This window comes from Pristis pectinata, chromosome 4, assembly GCF_009764475.1.
Source record: "Pristis pectinata isolate sPriPec2 chromosome 4, sPriPec2.1.pri, whole genome shotgun sequence".
Taxonomy (NCBI): Eukaryota; Metazoa; Chordata; class Chondrichthyes; order Rhinopristiformes; family Pristidae; genus Pristis; species Pristis pectinata.
Genome location: NC_067408.1, coordinates 18,992,279 through 19,007,413, shown reverse-complemented (window position 1 = coordinate 19,007,413; position 15,135 = coordinate 18,992,279). Strand labels below are relative to the sequence as shown.

General features: G+C 39.2%; 1 protein-coding gene across 1 annotated transcript in view; it reads right to left on the bottom strand.

The window, feature by feature from the left end:
• The window catches only part of LOC127569407 (teneurin-2-like), a 603,649-nt gene that overhangs the window by 57,318 nt on the left and 531,196 nt on the right, over positions 1–15,135 (bottom strand). The window contains 7 exon segments of the mRNA XM_052014021.1: positions 676–943; positions 3,139–3,209; positions 3,212–3,262; positions 3,265–3,304; positions 3,306–3,399; positions 5,730–5,849; positions 12,993–13,209. Coding sequence (XP_051869981.1) covers positions 676–943; positions 3,139–3,209; positions 3,212–3,262; positions 3,265–3,304; positions 3,306–3,399; positions 5,730–5,849; positions 12,993–13,209 — 861 coding nt within the window.

The following is a 15,135-nucleotide window of genomic DNA, read 5'->3' as shown; positions in this document are numbered from 1 at the left end:
TTGAGATGCAGCTATGTGCTTCCAAGCTGTAGTTTGTTCACAGTGAGCCACTGCTTCTGGTTACCCAGGAACATTGCTAATAACCTCAACAACTGGAAACTCTTCATGGGAAGTAATACAACAATACAAATAAGTAGATGTGGTCACATTCTGGTTATCAAGCTGCATTTCACAGGATGTACAGGAACTCTGTTCCCTTTATCATTCATCCTGTCTGTATTACATATAGTGAATATATTACTAGAAACTACACAAAATTGTCTGTATCTATGGCTCTTTATAATACACATCAAAATTTATTTCAGTTATAACTGCTGTCCTGCTCCTCACCTTTCAGACATAGTAGCAGTGGATTCTTTCTGATGTTGTTTATTACAATCAAATGAAGAGATTCGACAGCAGCTTATTACATGGTTACATTACTGCGTACAGAAGAGTACTTGCGTTGTATAAAGTAGTACAAAATAACCCAGTCAGAGCTCCTGGTGTCAAATTAGAGATAGGATCTGAATAAAACTCAGGCGTGGTAAATACACAAACTCTATGAACGATGTTACGATTTTGCAGTTGACTCTGTACCTAAAGTGCGTCTCTGTGCAATTTACTCTAATCAAATAATGCACTTTTTTTCTTTTCATAATAGAACACAAAAGCAAATTTAGGAAAAAAACATACCAACAGCTTCGGAGAGTCCGTAGACCTTCTGACTGTAGGCATCTGTTTTGTCCCATATGTAAGTGTAGGCCAGGTTGGGTGATGAATGGAACCACTTCTGGAAGAGATGTCCTTCCACGGCCACCATCAGATGAACCTTAATCAGATTGATTGGCACAATTGACTGAGTCATCGTGACTTTCAAAAGGGATTTATAGCCAGTGGTGCGTGAACTCAGGTAGCACAACTTCATGCTGGAGCCAGGGATTTCAACAGCTTCATGGAGAACCTGAACACATTACACAAATAATACCTGCATGTTAAAGCCGTTATTAAAGTCTAATTTGCGAAGTTGTGAAATCTTCTAATAACTCACTATTATCATCTAGCGTTTTATGCTGTACAATCAGCTATCTACGATCAGTAATTACCGCAAATTGCCCTGGCCCATTACAAACGGTATCAGAAATCATTTATGTGCTTGTCACACGTTGGTTAAACAAAATATTCAAATCTGTTAAAAGAAAAAAAGTTTCCTTTCATTTTATTTCACAACAGACAAACATCTTCCCAAAGACTGAACTAATAGTAAGTAACTTATTCCTTCACAAGCATGAATGCCATGGGGGTTGTAGGTTTTAATACGTAATTTGTAAGAGACATAAATGAGGGAACATAATAATTACTGACAGAGACACACACACACAGTTAAATGGGATCAGGACCTTCAATTCCGGAACCTATTCCAACAATCAATTGGATAATGGAAAGTGTGCACTTCAAATCCATCTATCTACACTGTTGAAAGAGAAACAAAGGACTGCAGATGCTGGAATCTAGATGAAAGACATGATGATGCTGGAGGAACTCAGCAGGCCAGGCAGCATCCGTGGAGGAAAGCAGGCGGTCAATGTTTCAGGTCAGGACCCTTCTTCAGGACTGAAGATAGGAAAAGGGGAGGCCCAATATACAGGAGGGAAAAGCAGAGCAGTGATAGATGGACAAAAGAGGGGAGGCGGGGTGGGCACAGGCTGGTGATTGGTAGATGCAGGTAAGAGATAGTGATAGGCAGGTGCGGGGGAAGAGGGGAGAGCAGATCCACTGGGGGATGGGTCAAAGGTAAGGAGAGAAAAACAAGGGGGTGGGGTAGAAAAAAGTGAGACAGGCTAGGAAAGGGAAAAAAAGAACAGGTATGGTTGGGGGGGTGGTGTGGGGGGATTACTTAAAGTGGGAGAATTCAATGTTCATGCCATTGGGCTGCAAGGTTCCAAGACGGAAAATGAGGTGCTGTTCCTCCATTTTGCGCTTGGAATTCTCCCGGCAGTGGAGGAGGCCGAGGGCTGACATATCTGTGATTGAATGGGAGGGGGAGTTGAAGTGACTGGGGAGATGCAGATCGTGGTTATGGACAGAGCACAGGTGTTCTGCGAAACGGTCACCAAGTCTGTGTTTGGTCTCATTAGTGTAGAGGAGGCCACACTTGGAGCACCAAATGCAGTAGATGATATTAAGGGAGGTGCAGATGAATCTCAATCTCACTTGAAAGGACTGTTTGGGTCCTTTTATGGCAAAAAATAGATCTGGATGGCCAAAATTCAAAGAAAAAATAATAGATTTTTTAGCATAAAAATATTAACTTTTTGATTAATACATTACATGAATCAAAACTGCATTAATTCTTTATATTTCTTTTATTCAGTTTGCATACAGTGGCAAATCTATTTGCAATCTGACTGGAGTTGATTGGGTAATCCAAGCCAAGTGACTGCACTGCTCAGAGGACTGGGATTGAGACGGATTATTTTTGGAAAAATTACCCTGCTTTTATTGGGAAAAGTTGTTGTAGTTTCTGTCACAAGTTCTGTTGCTTCCACTCTCTAAGCAAGTTCGTTTTTCTGACAAAATTGACTTTGTTTGTTCTCTGGAAACACAAGAGATTCTGCATATGCTGGAATCTGGAGCAAACACATATAGAGATCCAGAGCGGGCAGAAGACCAGGACGAGGTGTTGAAGAGGAGGAAGAGGGCTTAAGGCGGGAGAAGGGGTCGTCAGTGGGAGTGGGAATCCTTGCCAAAGAAGTAGGTCTGGAGACAGAGGCAACAGAAGAAGAGATGGCCTCGGCCTTGTTTGTTCTCTGTTGTGTTGAAATGTTGCTGGCAAGCTAGATTCCAAACAGGCGCTTAGTTACTGGTGGCTGTGCCAGAGGAACAAGAAATCTGCTACCTCCTAACCTAAGCAAGACAATTTGGGTGGTGTGGTGGAAAGGATATGAGAAAGCCTATGGGGAGCCTTAATGAGGATGCCAGCCAATAGATTTAATCTCTGGACATAGAGGCATCAGGTGGCCTTGGACCACAAAAGGAAAGCCAAGATCATCCTCCCCAACTATTTTCAACTGCTGTGGCAAATTGTATGGCGTGTATTGAATTTCTTCCTCCTTTCTGTAACGAATTAATTTTCACAGTTTTTTAGCATGCACCTACCTGGGTCTCTGGAATAATGGGGTTCTGCCCAGGAGAGGAGCTAAAGAAAGTCGAGAGTGGTGAAGATACAAGATTGGTTCTGGTCGCACAAACCCACTCAGGTCACAACTTGGAATGGTGTTTCCTCTGTCTTCATAACCAGAGTGTTCATAGCATAGAAAGTGTTTCCAAGGAAGCCAGACTGTGCGTTCCTGGCTGAGAAATGGAGCACGCTCAAAGTGCAATGTAAGAGATGCACCACCATTTGCAATTAAATCAAACCTAAGGAGAATACAAGGAGTCACACATTTAGCAAAAGCCAGGCTGAAAAGGAACCACACTATTGTTGCTATCACATAAACTCATCCCTTTGGCGTAGGTGTGCTAACACCATTCAAGGCCCTTGACAGCAGGGTAGAGTTTCACACAAGTGCTGTCAAAATGAGCATCATAAACTGTTAGCATTATGCCCAATGGTCCATGTGCTTTTGTGTTGGGTATGGAGAACCCAGATCGAAAACTGTCAGGTAAATTTGCACAAAGTACTTTATTGTATTCAGTAACTAGGTTTTTGAACTTCTATTGTATTGCATACAAAAATGATGCACTACATATTAAAATTTCTAGGTCTATGCTTATCACTTGATCATACAAATAGAATCATTCACAGGAATAGAGGAATGCAGGGGAATTCTGGTGACATTTAGACATCATGGAGCAATGGGGCAGCATTAGTGGAGATGCCACACAGCTCCAGCAATCCAGGTTCAATTCTGACCTCCTGTGCTATCTATGTGCAGTTTGCACATTCTGCCTGTGATATCTTGGGTCTTCCTCCCACATCCCAAAGAAATTCTGCAAGATTAATTGGTTAATGTAAAATACCCCTTGTGTGCAGGAGAAATGGGGGAGGCTGAGTGGCATGTGAAAGAGAACAGGTTATGGGGAAAATTGGAAGGATGGGATAAATGGGAATGCTCTGACAGCCAGCATAGATTCAAAGGGCTGAATGGCCTCTTTCTATGTTGTGATAGAAAATTTAAAAAAATGAGTATACAAAATTAACAAATTATTTTCTGCATCCTGTTTTTATCACTGGGGGTTTGATTTTTTTCCACTTTGTGTTGGAGCTAATGCACATACACTGTATTTAACAGTGACTGCATGCCTTTGGCATTGTTTGCAAGTCTGAAGATGTATTGTTTCATTAAAGCAGAAGTGTTACATAATGCAAGGTACTGAGGTGAGAGCTGTGTGTCCCTTCAAGGTGACAAAGACTGATTGCTATTTAAGAAAAATTGAGGTCAACTGGAAGTTAATTGCTGTTAGTAAGGAAAGTTTGAAGATTGGTAGGTATTTCTAAATTCCCAGCTCGTCAGAACAAAATAAAAGCACGGAAAGTCATTAGTAATGTCTGAAGTGTGATGGGCTAAAAATTGTTTTTAATCTTGTTAAGTCACCCATAGCATTTCTCACAATCAGTTGAAGAAGGACTCAATGTATCTGCTTTTCTTTATACAAAGACAAACATCTCAGCTGAATGGGTTTGCAGTGTTTGTCTACAAAATTTCTTCAGAAAAGATAAAAGTAAAACATAGGATAACATCACCATAACAACCATAATTGGACAATGTGTATTCAAAATAGGTAAAAATAAAATTAGCAGGAAGGAATAAAAATGTCATTGGCTCCCTAATGTACCAGATTAAAGTGTGGACTGAATATGTGGAACAACATGAGAGTTGAATATAAAATAGTGGGAATGGGAAGTTATGGGAGTGGTTGAATGTTAGTAGGATTCTGGCAACCAAATATTTTGGAATTGAACTTCAACAATTTTTCCAGTAACTATGGTGTGGGGTACAGCACATCAAACTGGGGCCACGGCTTCAGCTGGTCTCTTAATTCCCATATAGGGTGGCTACAGGTGAAGGATATAGAAGGTGATTTGCCACAACAACTGTTGGAGAAGGGCACTGGTGCAGAGACAGCAAAGACTGGAGCATGAGGATGCCATGAAAGTAGCTGAGAAAGATCTGAATGACTTCAGGAAAGGTCTAAATCAGGTTAGGAAAGGCTGGATACAGGGCTGAAAGTGGAGGAAAGAGTTGGCTTCAATGTTCCCGTACAGCCGAAGGAAAAGGCCAGATTTCCTGATAAAGTTCCTGACTGCGAGTTCTTGCATGTGCAGGATTGGTTTACACAAGATTGAGCTTGATTATTGACAACATTATGGAAAACTAGTCCAATAACAGTCAGCTGAGTTTCACACATGATCAGTGTGAGGTACCAGACTATGAGCCGATATAAGAAGCTAAAGGACTGAACTATTCATCTTCTCCCTGAAGAAAAATTTAGGAAGAACATTGAAGTGATAAATTAATGGAATGGAACTAAGTACCTAAATGGCTTAACTTCCCTGTATAATTCCCAAGCAAGTCACTCACTTCGAGCAATTAGAGTGGGACAAAATGCTGACCTTGCCAGCAGTGATCACAGTCTCTGAATGGATAAAGCAAAATTATTCAATGGTTGAATTCGATTGTTAATATCCTTGAAGGAGGGACCTTATTGCTTGAGCTAATCCATTGAAAATCAAATTTCTGACTTACGTGCCATCCTGACGAGTGATTGTGTATCCATACTGAGGATATTTGACAAATGACACATTTACTCCAACTAATGGTGTTCCATCCTTTGTAAAGACTTGTCCTCTGATTAGTGAAGCTAAGCTGTGAAAGAAAACAGAAGGCCAGATTGAGATTGCAAGTTTTCTTTGAAAATAAATGACAAAACAGCAAATGAAGCTTTGTAATGATAATACTCTAAGCAGTGCAAAGCCAAGATGTGATTTCATAACACTGACCCTCCGCTCTCCTTATTCCAACACAAAAATGCCAACCTACAGAGTAAGTTCTATTAATGTGAAAGGCATTGGCCTGCAGGCAGGTTATTACTCCAAGAGAGGGAACAGCATATATAGGTTCTGAATCTCTCAAGGTTTTAGTAAAGAATGACCAGAAACTTACAGAAAATTGTCATGACATCAGCCTGACCAGAGCAAAGTGGGCCTGATACGGAATAGAATGGGCTCACTTTTCCTAAAAAATGCTGTCTGCTCCTTGTGGAAATGCAGACATCTCCTCCATAACCATCAGGAAGTTCGGGCCCCTGCATGAGTGTGTGGGAACACAAAAGACTGGAATTTATTCTGAGCTGCTCGCTGACAACTTCCTGACTACACTCTGTCTCATGGAGTCCAGCAAAGGAGAACAATCTTCCTGCAATTCTTCCAGCAGTCAACTGGGCTGCTGGCTAAAGCTGCATAAGAAAGACTGGAAGTTTTTAATGGTGTGATTAATTTTTAATGATTTTTGAGTGTTTATGCCAGTAACATTTACAAAGATGCAAAACCTTTAACAATTTTGATGGACAGTTAAGCCGGGGGTAATGGCTTAACTGCCTGTGAAAGCATTTCTGTGGGTTTGTTCAACCCCACTGTGGGATACTATTTATGGTTGTAAGGACTTGTGTACTGACCATGTTCAGGAAGTTGCCACCAGAAGATCTACTCCAGGAAAATGTGGACCGGTCAGGTAAAGGAAGGCTGAGTGTGGACAACTCATCGACCATGCTTCCTTGAAATGCTACTTCCTTCTTTGTATTTTCCATTGCTGCTTAATATTCAGAAACACAAGCCTAATATTTACTTTTTATTTGGTGGTATCTTTTAACCAGCCAGACTCTTAATAGATTCAAAATGTTATGAACTTCTGAACTAAACTTTTGAGATGTCTACTGTTCCCTTTTCCAGGTTATCTGGCTATCTCTCTCTTAAATAGCAGTGGAGCACAAACCTCTGCTGAATTCTCTCTGGTTACATTGGAAAATCTATCGACTGAACCTACAATTTAGACTATTCATTTCATTGAAGCTTAAGGGCTGTTATAAAGAGAGTTAAATTTCAGATAATTCATATTTTTGACTGAACTGAATTAATTTAAATGTATTTAACTGTTTTCAACTACTTATGTAAGGACATTAGATGTAGGAGTAGTCCTTCAAACCTGTTCTGCCTTTCATCAAGATTATGGCTGAACTTCTAACTCAGCACAATTCTCCTGAGCTATCCTATGTCCCTTGAATCTTTTAATATCCAGAAATCAATTGAATTCTCTTTGGATTGAACTCAATAACTGAACAACCACAACTCCTTGGGTTAAAAAATGTTCCAAAGATTCACCATCCCTTGATGGTGATACAATTTCTCCTGTTTTCACTACCAGATGGCCAGTCCCTGATGCCAAGATTATGATCACTTGTTCTAGACTTCTCTATGAGGAGCAACATCTTCCCTGTGTTAAGCCCTGTAAGAAATTTGTGTTTCAATTTACTTTTCTTGTCTTTTTTTTAATAATGTTACAATGTTGTGTCTATTGATTAATAATTTTTGAATGTTTGAAATGTTTATTGTCTGAGAGGTATTCATAAACATTCAAGCAGTTGACAGCTTTGATGGCTGGTTCTCTTTGAAGGAGGACGCGACAGCTTGTCCAGCTGTTAAAGCAATTACGATGAGGAGGACTTGTACAGGCCTTTGCTGATTAGGTTATAGCTGGCCTTGATGAGGAAGTTCTCATTGGGAATCAGCTCATGGCAATGTGAGTGTAATAGCACACAGATAACATAGGCAGTTCACCACTCTGATGGAATTCTGTTCTCTTGGGAAACATGCATTCACCCAGCTTGCAACTGAGCACCTTGTAATCTTGTGTTTATGATCTTAGTTCAATAGGATATCAACAAGTAATACAAAGAGTGGAAGTCCATTTCACTGTAGGAGACTTGTACAGCAACAGTTGCACAGAATTTATGAATATGAAAGTTTTCTATCCCATCATTGGAAAGCTATGAAAAAAAACCATGTCCCTTACAGTCAGAGTGCGGTTTATCCCACATAACTGTAACTGAAACATAATCACTACAGCTCCACTTGTCAAAAATGTGTAAACATGACAGATCAAATCAATAACAAAGTTTGTAACAGCTGAAATACAATGTAAATTTTCTTTAGGCCCTCATTCTGTCCTTTTTGATTGCTCTGCTTTTTTGAATATACAAGCACATTTAGGGAATGTTTGGAAAAGTGTAACCACTGCAGCAGTACATTATTCTCCATGGAAATAAATGAAAATAATCATTTTCTGCAATTAAAATGGTGGCTTTATTCAATCCCAATTATTTTTACTTTTTTGCTTAAGTATCTACAATCTGCATCATGATAATTTTAATTCCAATATTCCCATAACACACAGAATCAGACAAGTTAATCTACCTCTGTTATATATTTTTGGATTCAGTGGTATGTCATGTGTTAGTTGGCAAGGCCTTCTTTCTTAAATCGGTACAGTATTTTCATTTACCTAGCCATCTTAACAAATGTGTGGTGTAACTGGGAAGCAAATAGAAAGCTCTGTTCATCTGTACTTCAATTTACTGGCTTTATCATGTACCTTCATGTGATCTTTGTTGAATTTGGAAGGCAACAGATTGTCATTACTCTAGATAGTGACTGAGGTTTTAACTGACAAACACATTTACTGAACGGTAAAGGAATAAATGAATATTGCAATGACACAATTATAGTTACTGAGCTCAAGTGTCTTTTCAAGTAAGTAGAAAATAACAATTGCAAATTCTGCTGTAAACCGTAATGCAATTTCCATGTGGTACATTTTATCACTATTCACAGAAATTATCTGTCTTGATTATCTCTGGCCAGAAGCTTCAGGCAGATTCCCCATTTGAATCAATCAGACTGAGAAAATGTTTCACAAAAATAACTGAGAAAAAACAATTTAAATAAATGTTAAAATCCATCCTAAAATTGCTGTTAATTGAATTTATACTAAACATTATGAACATAAGAAGCAGGAGTAGGCCACTCAGCCCATCATTTCTGTTCAGCCACTGAGTAAGACTATGGCTGATTTCACCTTATTCCTTTCATACCTCAAAACTGACCAGTTCTTGTTTTAAATATATGCAGTGACCGAGCCTCTGCAAACTTCTTAGGATAGACAATATCAAAGATTCACTACCTTCTGGGTGAAGGACTTTCTTCTTATCTCTGTCCCAAATGGCCAGTTTCTTATTTTGAGACTGTGACCACTGGTCCTAGACACCTAGCCAGGGAAAACATCAGCTTTGCTTCTGTCCTGTCAAGCCTATAAGAATTTTGCGTGTTTCAATGAGATCACCTTTCATTTTCCTAAACCCAAGAGGGTACAGGCCTGATCCACTTAATCTCCACTCACGTGACAAATCTGTCATTTCAGGAATTAACCTGGTATCTTTTGTTGCACTTCCTCTATTGTAAATATATCCTTCCCTCTGTAGAGAGACCAGACTTGTACAGAATATTTCAGGTGCAGTATCACTTGGGATCTATATAATTGAAGCAAGAAGTCTCTACTCTTGTATTCAAATCCTTTTGCAATAAAGTTCATCATACCATTTAACTTCCTAAATTCTTGCCATGTCTGCATGTTAACTTTCCGTGACTCATGAACAAAGACACCCAGGTCTCTCTGAACACCAAAACATTTTGATCTTTCACTATTTTAAAAATACCCTGCCTTTTTAATTTTCTCTACCTAAGTGGATGACCTTAGATTTATCCATATTATATTCTATCTGTCATGTTTCTCGCTATTCACTTAACCTGTTGATAACTCCCTGAATGTCTTCCCACCTTAAAAATTATCTATTTATTCCTGCTCTCTCTTTTCTATCCATTAACCAATCCTTAATCCAGAGTAGTATGTCACCCCAAATTTATTTAATAATCTCTTGCTAGGCATATACCAAGACCTTTTGAAAATCCAAGTACACGACAACAACTGGTTTGTCCTTGTCAATTCTTTTAGTTATGAGCTCAATAAAGTTTAACAGAGGTGACAAAAATTATTTCCTTTTCAGAAATCCATGCTGACTCTGCCCAATCCAATTATTATTTCCTCAGTACCGATACTCCTTCCTTAAAAATAGATGCCAGCACTTTCCTTTCCACTGATGTCATGCTAATTGGTTTATTGTTCCCTGTTTCCTTACTCCCTCCCTTTTCACAAGATCACAAGACAAAGGAGCAGAAGTAGGCCCATTCGACCCATCGAGTCTGCTCCATCACTTCACCATGAGCTAAAGTATTCTCCCATCTAGCCTCAATTCCCGGCCTTTTCCCCATATCCCTTGATACCCTGACTAATTAGAAACCTATCAGTCTCCTCCTTAAACACCCCCAATGATTGGGCCTCCACAGCTGTATGTGGCAACAAATTCCATAAATCCATGTGCCTCTCGCTGAAGAAAGTTCTCCTCATGTCTGTTCTAAATGGGTACCCTCTAATTCTAAGACTGTACTCTCTTGTCCTGGACTCACCCACCAAGGTAAAAACTTAGCCACATCTACTCTGTCCAGTCCTTTCAACATTCGAAATGTTTCTATGAGGTCCCCTCTCATTCTTCTGTACTCCAATGAATACAGTTCAAGAGCCGACAAATGCTCCTCGTATGTAAGCCCTTTCATTCCGGGAATCATCCTCGTAAATCTTCTCTGAACCCTCTCCAACATCAGTACATCCTTCCTAAGATAAGGGGCCCAAAACTGCACACAGTATTCCAAGTGAGGTTTCACCAGTGCCCCATAGAGCCTCATCAACACATCCTTACTTTTATACGTTATTCCTCTCAAAATGAATGCTAACATAGCATTCGCTTTCCTCACTGCTGATCCAACCTGGTGGTTAGCCTTTAGGGTATCCTGCATGAGGACCCCCAAGTCCCTTTGCACTTCCGAATTTTGAGTTTTCTCCCCATCTAGATAATAATCTGCCCATTTATTTCTTCTTCCAAAGTGTACAACTGTATATTTCTCAACATTGTATCTCATCTGCCATTTCTTTGCCCATTCTCCTAAACTAAGTTTTTCTGCAACCTTTCTGTTTCTTCAATACTTCCTGCTCCTCCACCTATTTTGGTGTCATCTGCATACTTAGCCACAAAACCATTTATTCCATAATCTAAATCATCGATATACAGTGTAAAAAGAAACGGCCCCAACACTGACCCCTGCGGAACACCACTAGTAACCGGCAGCCAACCAGAACAGGATCCCTTTATTCCCACCCTTTGCTTTCTGCCTATCAGCCAATGCTCCACCCATTCGAATATCTTTCCTGTAATTCCATGGGATCTCATCTTATTAGCAGCCTCTGTGCGGCACCTTGTCGAAGGCCTTTTGAAAATCCAAATACACAACATCCACAGCCTCTCCCTTGTCCATCCTACTTGAGACTACCTCAAAAAATTCCAATAGGTTGGTCAGGCAGGATGAGTTGATGAGTTTACATTTGCTACGTTCCAATCTGTGAGCACTGTAGAACTCTGCTCTGCAACTTAAAATATGCTCATATTCTCACTTTTCCAGTTCTTGACCAAGAACATTGATTCTGTTTCTTTCCCCACTGATTCTGCTTGACTTGCTGGGTGCTTTCAAAAATTTCTGGTTTTGTTTTGGATTTTCAGCATCTGCAATTTTTTTGTTCCAAATGAAGGAAATATATTCTCCCTTGAATTGTAGAGCTCAGGAGCCTTATCCAAAACTATTAGTTTCATTTTGTGTCAAATTAACATCCTGGCATAAGATCCATGAAGGTATCTCTGACGTGATAAAGATGGAGATGGAGATTTCCTCATTCATCAAAGATGGTCCGATGACTTAGGAGACTTGAAATTCTAAAAAAAATGGTGCTTTGCAACTGAAAACCAATTTAGCCTAGAGTAATTTTGCTTTCTCAGGGCTCCTTAGCCCCACTGAGAAATCTGTTTACTTATTTTTTGGCAGGATGTTTGGTCTCCCTTGCAGTTTTATTTCTGGTATAAAACTCCCCAAATGATGTCAATGGCTGCACAACTGTCCAAGTTCATCAGCAATGAGATTTTCAATTCACTGGCCTGAAGAAGGACAGTTCTTATTTACTCACAGAACAAACAAGTTTAACTAATTCTGTTTCTCCTGAAATTTTGCTCCTGAAAGGATCAACACTTATATTGCATTCTTGGTCCCCACTGAGTTCTGGAACTTTCTTTGACCTCTGAAATGATGTCCTATGCACCTAGACTGCTTTCCTCATGGAGAGCAGGGTCGCAGTCACTGTCCACTCCTAGTGACAGGATTATTCAGGCTACTGTCACTTATTTTTGCCATATCTCTCAGTTTGCTCTTCATTGCTACAAATTCCAAACTCAAGGAAAGGGAACTTAATCTAATTTTCCTTCAGCTCACAGGAGCAAACAGAGTGGTGGTTAACATGGCCCTATGTTAGCTATGGATGTTGTCATATCCAGGTGGACGAGAGGTCAAACTCCAGAACTGAGGTGGAATCAATCTTCCTTAGTCATGTGTCCATTTCCTTTTTTCTGTATTAAATATTTCCTAAATTATATACTCCTCCAATCCAACTTTTCCATTCAGTCATTCAGGAAATATTTACTTCTAGATTTGCCTTTCAAAAATAGCGCTATTTGTTTTTTCTTGTGACCTGAGTAAATAGCGGGGAAGATATATCACTGCACTTGCAACTGTGACAGATATATAATCTCTTTACCAGATTATCTTTTTCAAGGTCTGAACTTGGTGTACGTCCTTATAAGGTGCACTTATTGTAAGATTATTGTCCACCTTTCATAGACAAAAAAACAAGTAACTTTTGTATCTGAAGTTTCATTCACAATTAAGATCGACTCAAAAGCCATTTTTACTATGATGCTCTTATAAGTGTCTGCTTATATCAATAAAAACAAACTTTCTTTACCTTTCATTGAAAGGGTTTGCCCCGGGGATTATGTGAGTTCTGTCTTTGCCCACAAGGAGTTTAATGCGATCATAAAATGATTTCACAACTTGAGTGGAAAGTGCCCATTGGTTCTGCTGGATGATGTCAAGGGGGTCATGTGACCCATGGCAAAGCGGGTTAGACTGGCAGCTGGATTGAAGGCAGCAGTCTGGATCCATGCAATCTATCAGTCCATCTGCATTAACAGAAAAAAAAGAATAGTACATTTATCCAACCTATGTCAAATTCAGCTTTGCAATAGGATGATCATGTCTTAAGGTTAGCTTCCCATGAGTGGACGGATTATAGGCTCAGTCATAGCAGACAATGTTAGTGATGATTAGTTCTTTTTAAAATGTTCTTTTTCTTTAATATGGATGGTAGAGCGACAATTATAAATCCAGTTTAAGCTTAGCTAACTAGTCTAATGCTCTTCAGGAGAGAAACATATCCTTGTAATGTCACTGTCAAAATTGTGTAGAGGGCAGAATGTTGTTATGTGAACCATAACTTTATCTGGATTGTCACTGACACATTTAAATTTGAATCACATATTTTAAAAGATTCTGGCCCTTAAGGAAATTTCTTTCTTCAACTTCAGGTGCATATTAAAGACTGTATAGCATTATTGAAAGTACATCCATGAACTCTCCTTGGTTCTATAATAGCAGTGGAACAAAAACTTTAATTGGTCATTGCTGTTGATGTGGCCTCATTGTGCATAAAAAAACAACTAGGCATTTTGAAGTAATTAATTGTAAAGTGGTTTGGAATGAGTCTGAGAGATCTGATAAAATGTCATTTTAGTGCGAGTGCCTCTTTGACATACCACTGAACGGCTGGAGAGGTTTTACGTGACTTACACCAAGACTTCTGTCAATGTTGGTATTAAATCAGCTCCTTGCACAAAATGTGTGAAACAGATTCAGCCTCCGAATTTCCAACTCACAGGTTAAAACGCATCATTTCTACGATGACATACGCTGTGTGGAAGTGCATAATTGCATAAAATATACATGCAAAATTTAAGATAAGGCTGACCCGAGATAACAGGACGGGCAGATTGGCAGTCGAGTTGGCAATTACTTTTTCATTAAAATAAATATAACAAAAAATACTTATACAACTTGTTACGTCAAATAAAAAGCAAGATATTCAACCCCATAATTAACCTGGTTTTCTGTGAAAACTCTCTCTTTAGAAAAAGGCTCATGGACATTATGTATCTTCAAACCATTTTAAAGTTAGACAAATTATTGTAGGAATTATGAATTAAAAGGAAAAACAAATTGGTAAAATTGAAAAGTGGATATAGCCGCATAACAAATGGTACATGGGACGAGGTGTGCCCTTACCAGCTTCTGAGGCATAGGTACATAAATACTGAAATAGGTTGGACCTTGTAAAAAGATAAACTAAAACTGTAATAAATATCAGACTTTAAACCATCCATGAATTATTTTCTATGGTTAATGTGACAAGAAATAGTGAGTGATTGCATGTGGCCAGTACCTCATTGATCTAGACAACAAAATGATTGGTGCTGTAGTTATTTTTGTTCTGGATTGTTATTACTGGGCAAAACTGGCAAGGGTTTCATGCAGCTAGACACTTAGTGGACTCCTCATCTGCCCATTTTATTCACATGAAAGTCTCCCAGAGAGACCGTCAGTCAACATAAGCACATTTATCTGTCAGCCAGCCCCATCAGAAACACAGTTGCACAACAATCTCCAGTAAATTAATCTGCCACTCAATTCAACATTTATCTTGCAAACAATCAAGTAGTCATCAAACTGTGAAGAACTGCCACTTCAGGAAGCAGTATGCTGAAAATGTGATCTTATAGCCTCCTTAGACAGCACCATCAGCAAACTTGCAGAGGTGTTCAATCAGCTACAAGGAAGGCTTGATGTTCTCAGGCACAACTGTCACCCCAGAGAATTGGAATCACATTGGCCTTGTTATTTACTCATGTACATTATTTGCAGGCATGAAAATTTTGCGCCTTGTTTGACTACAGCATTACATTCCTCGTATTGAAGGATCATCGTGGTTTAATTTGATCAGTATTTTCATCAACAGGAATGGTCTCATGAGCTTATTTTAAAATTAGAAGCCC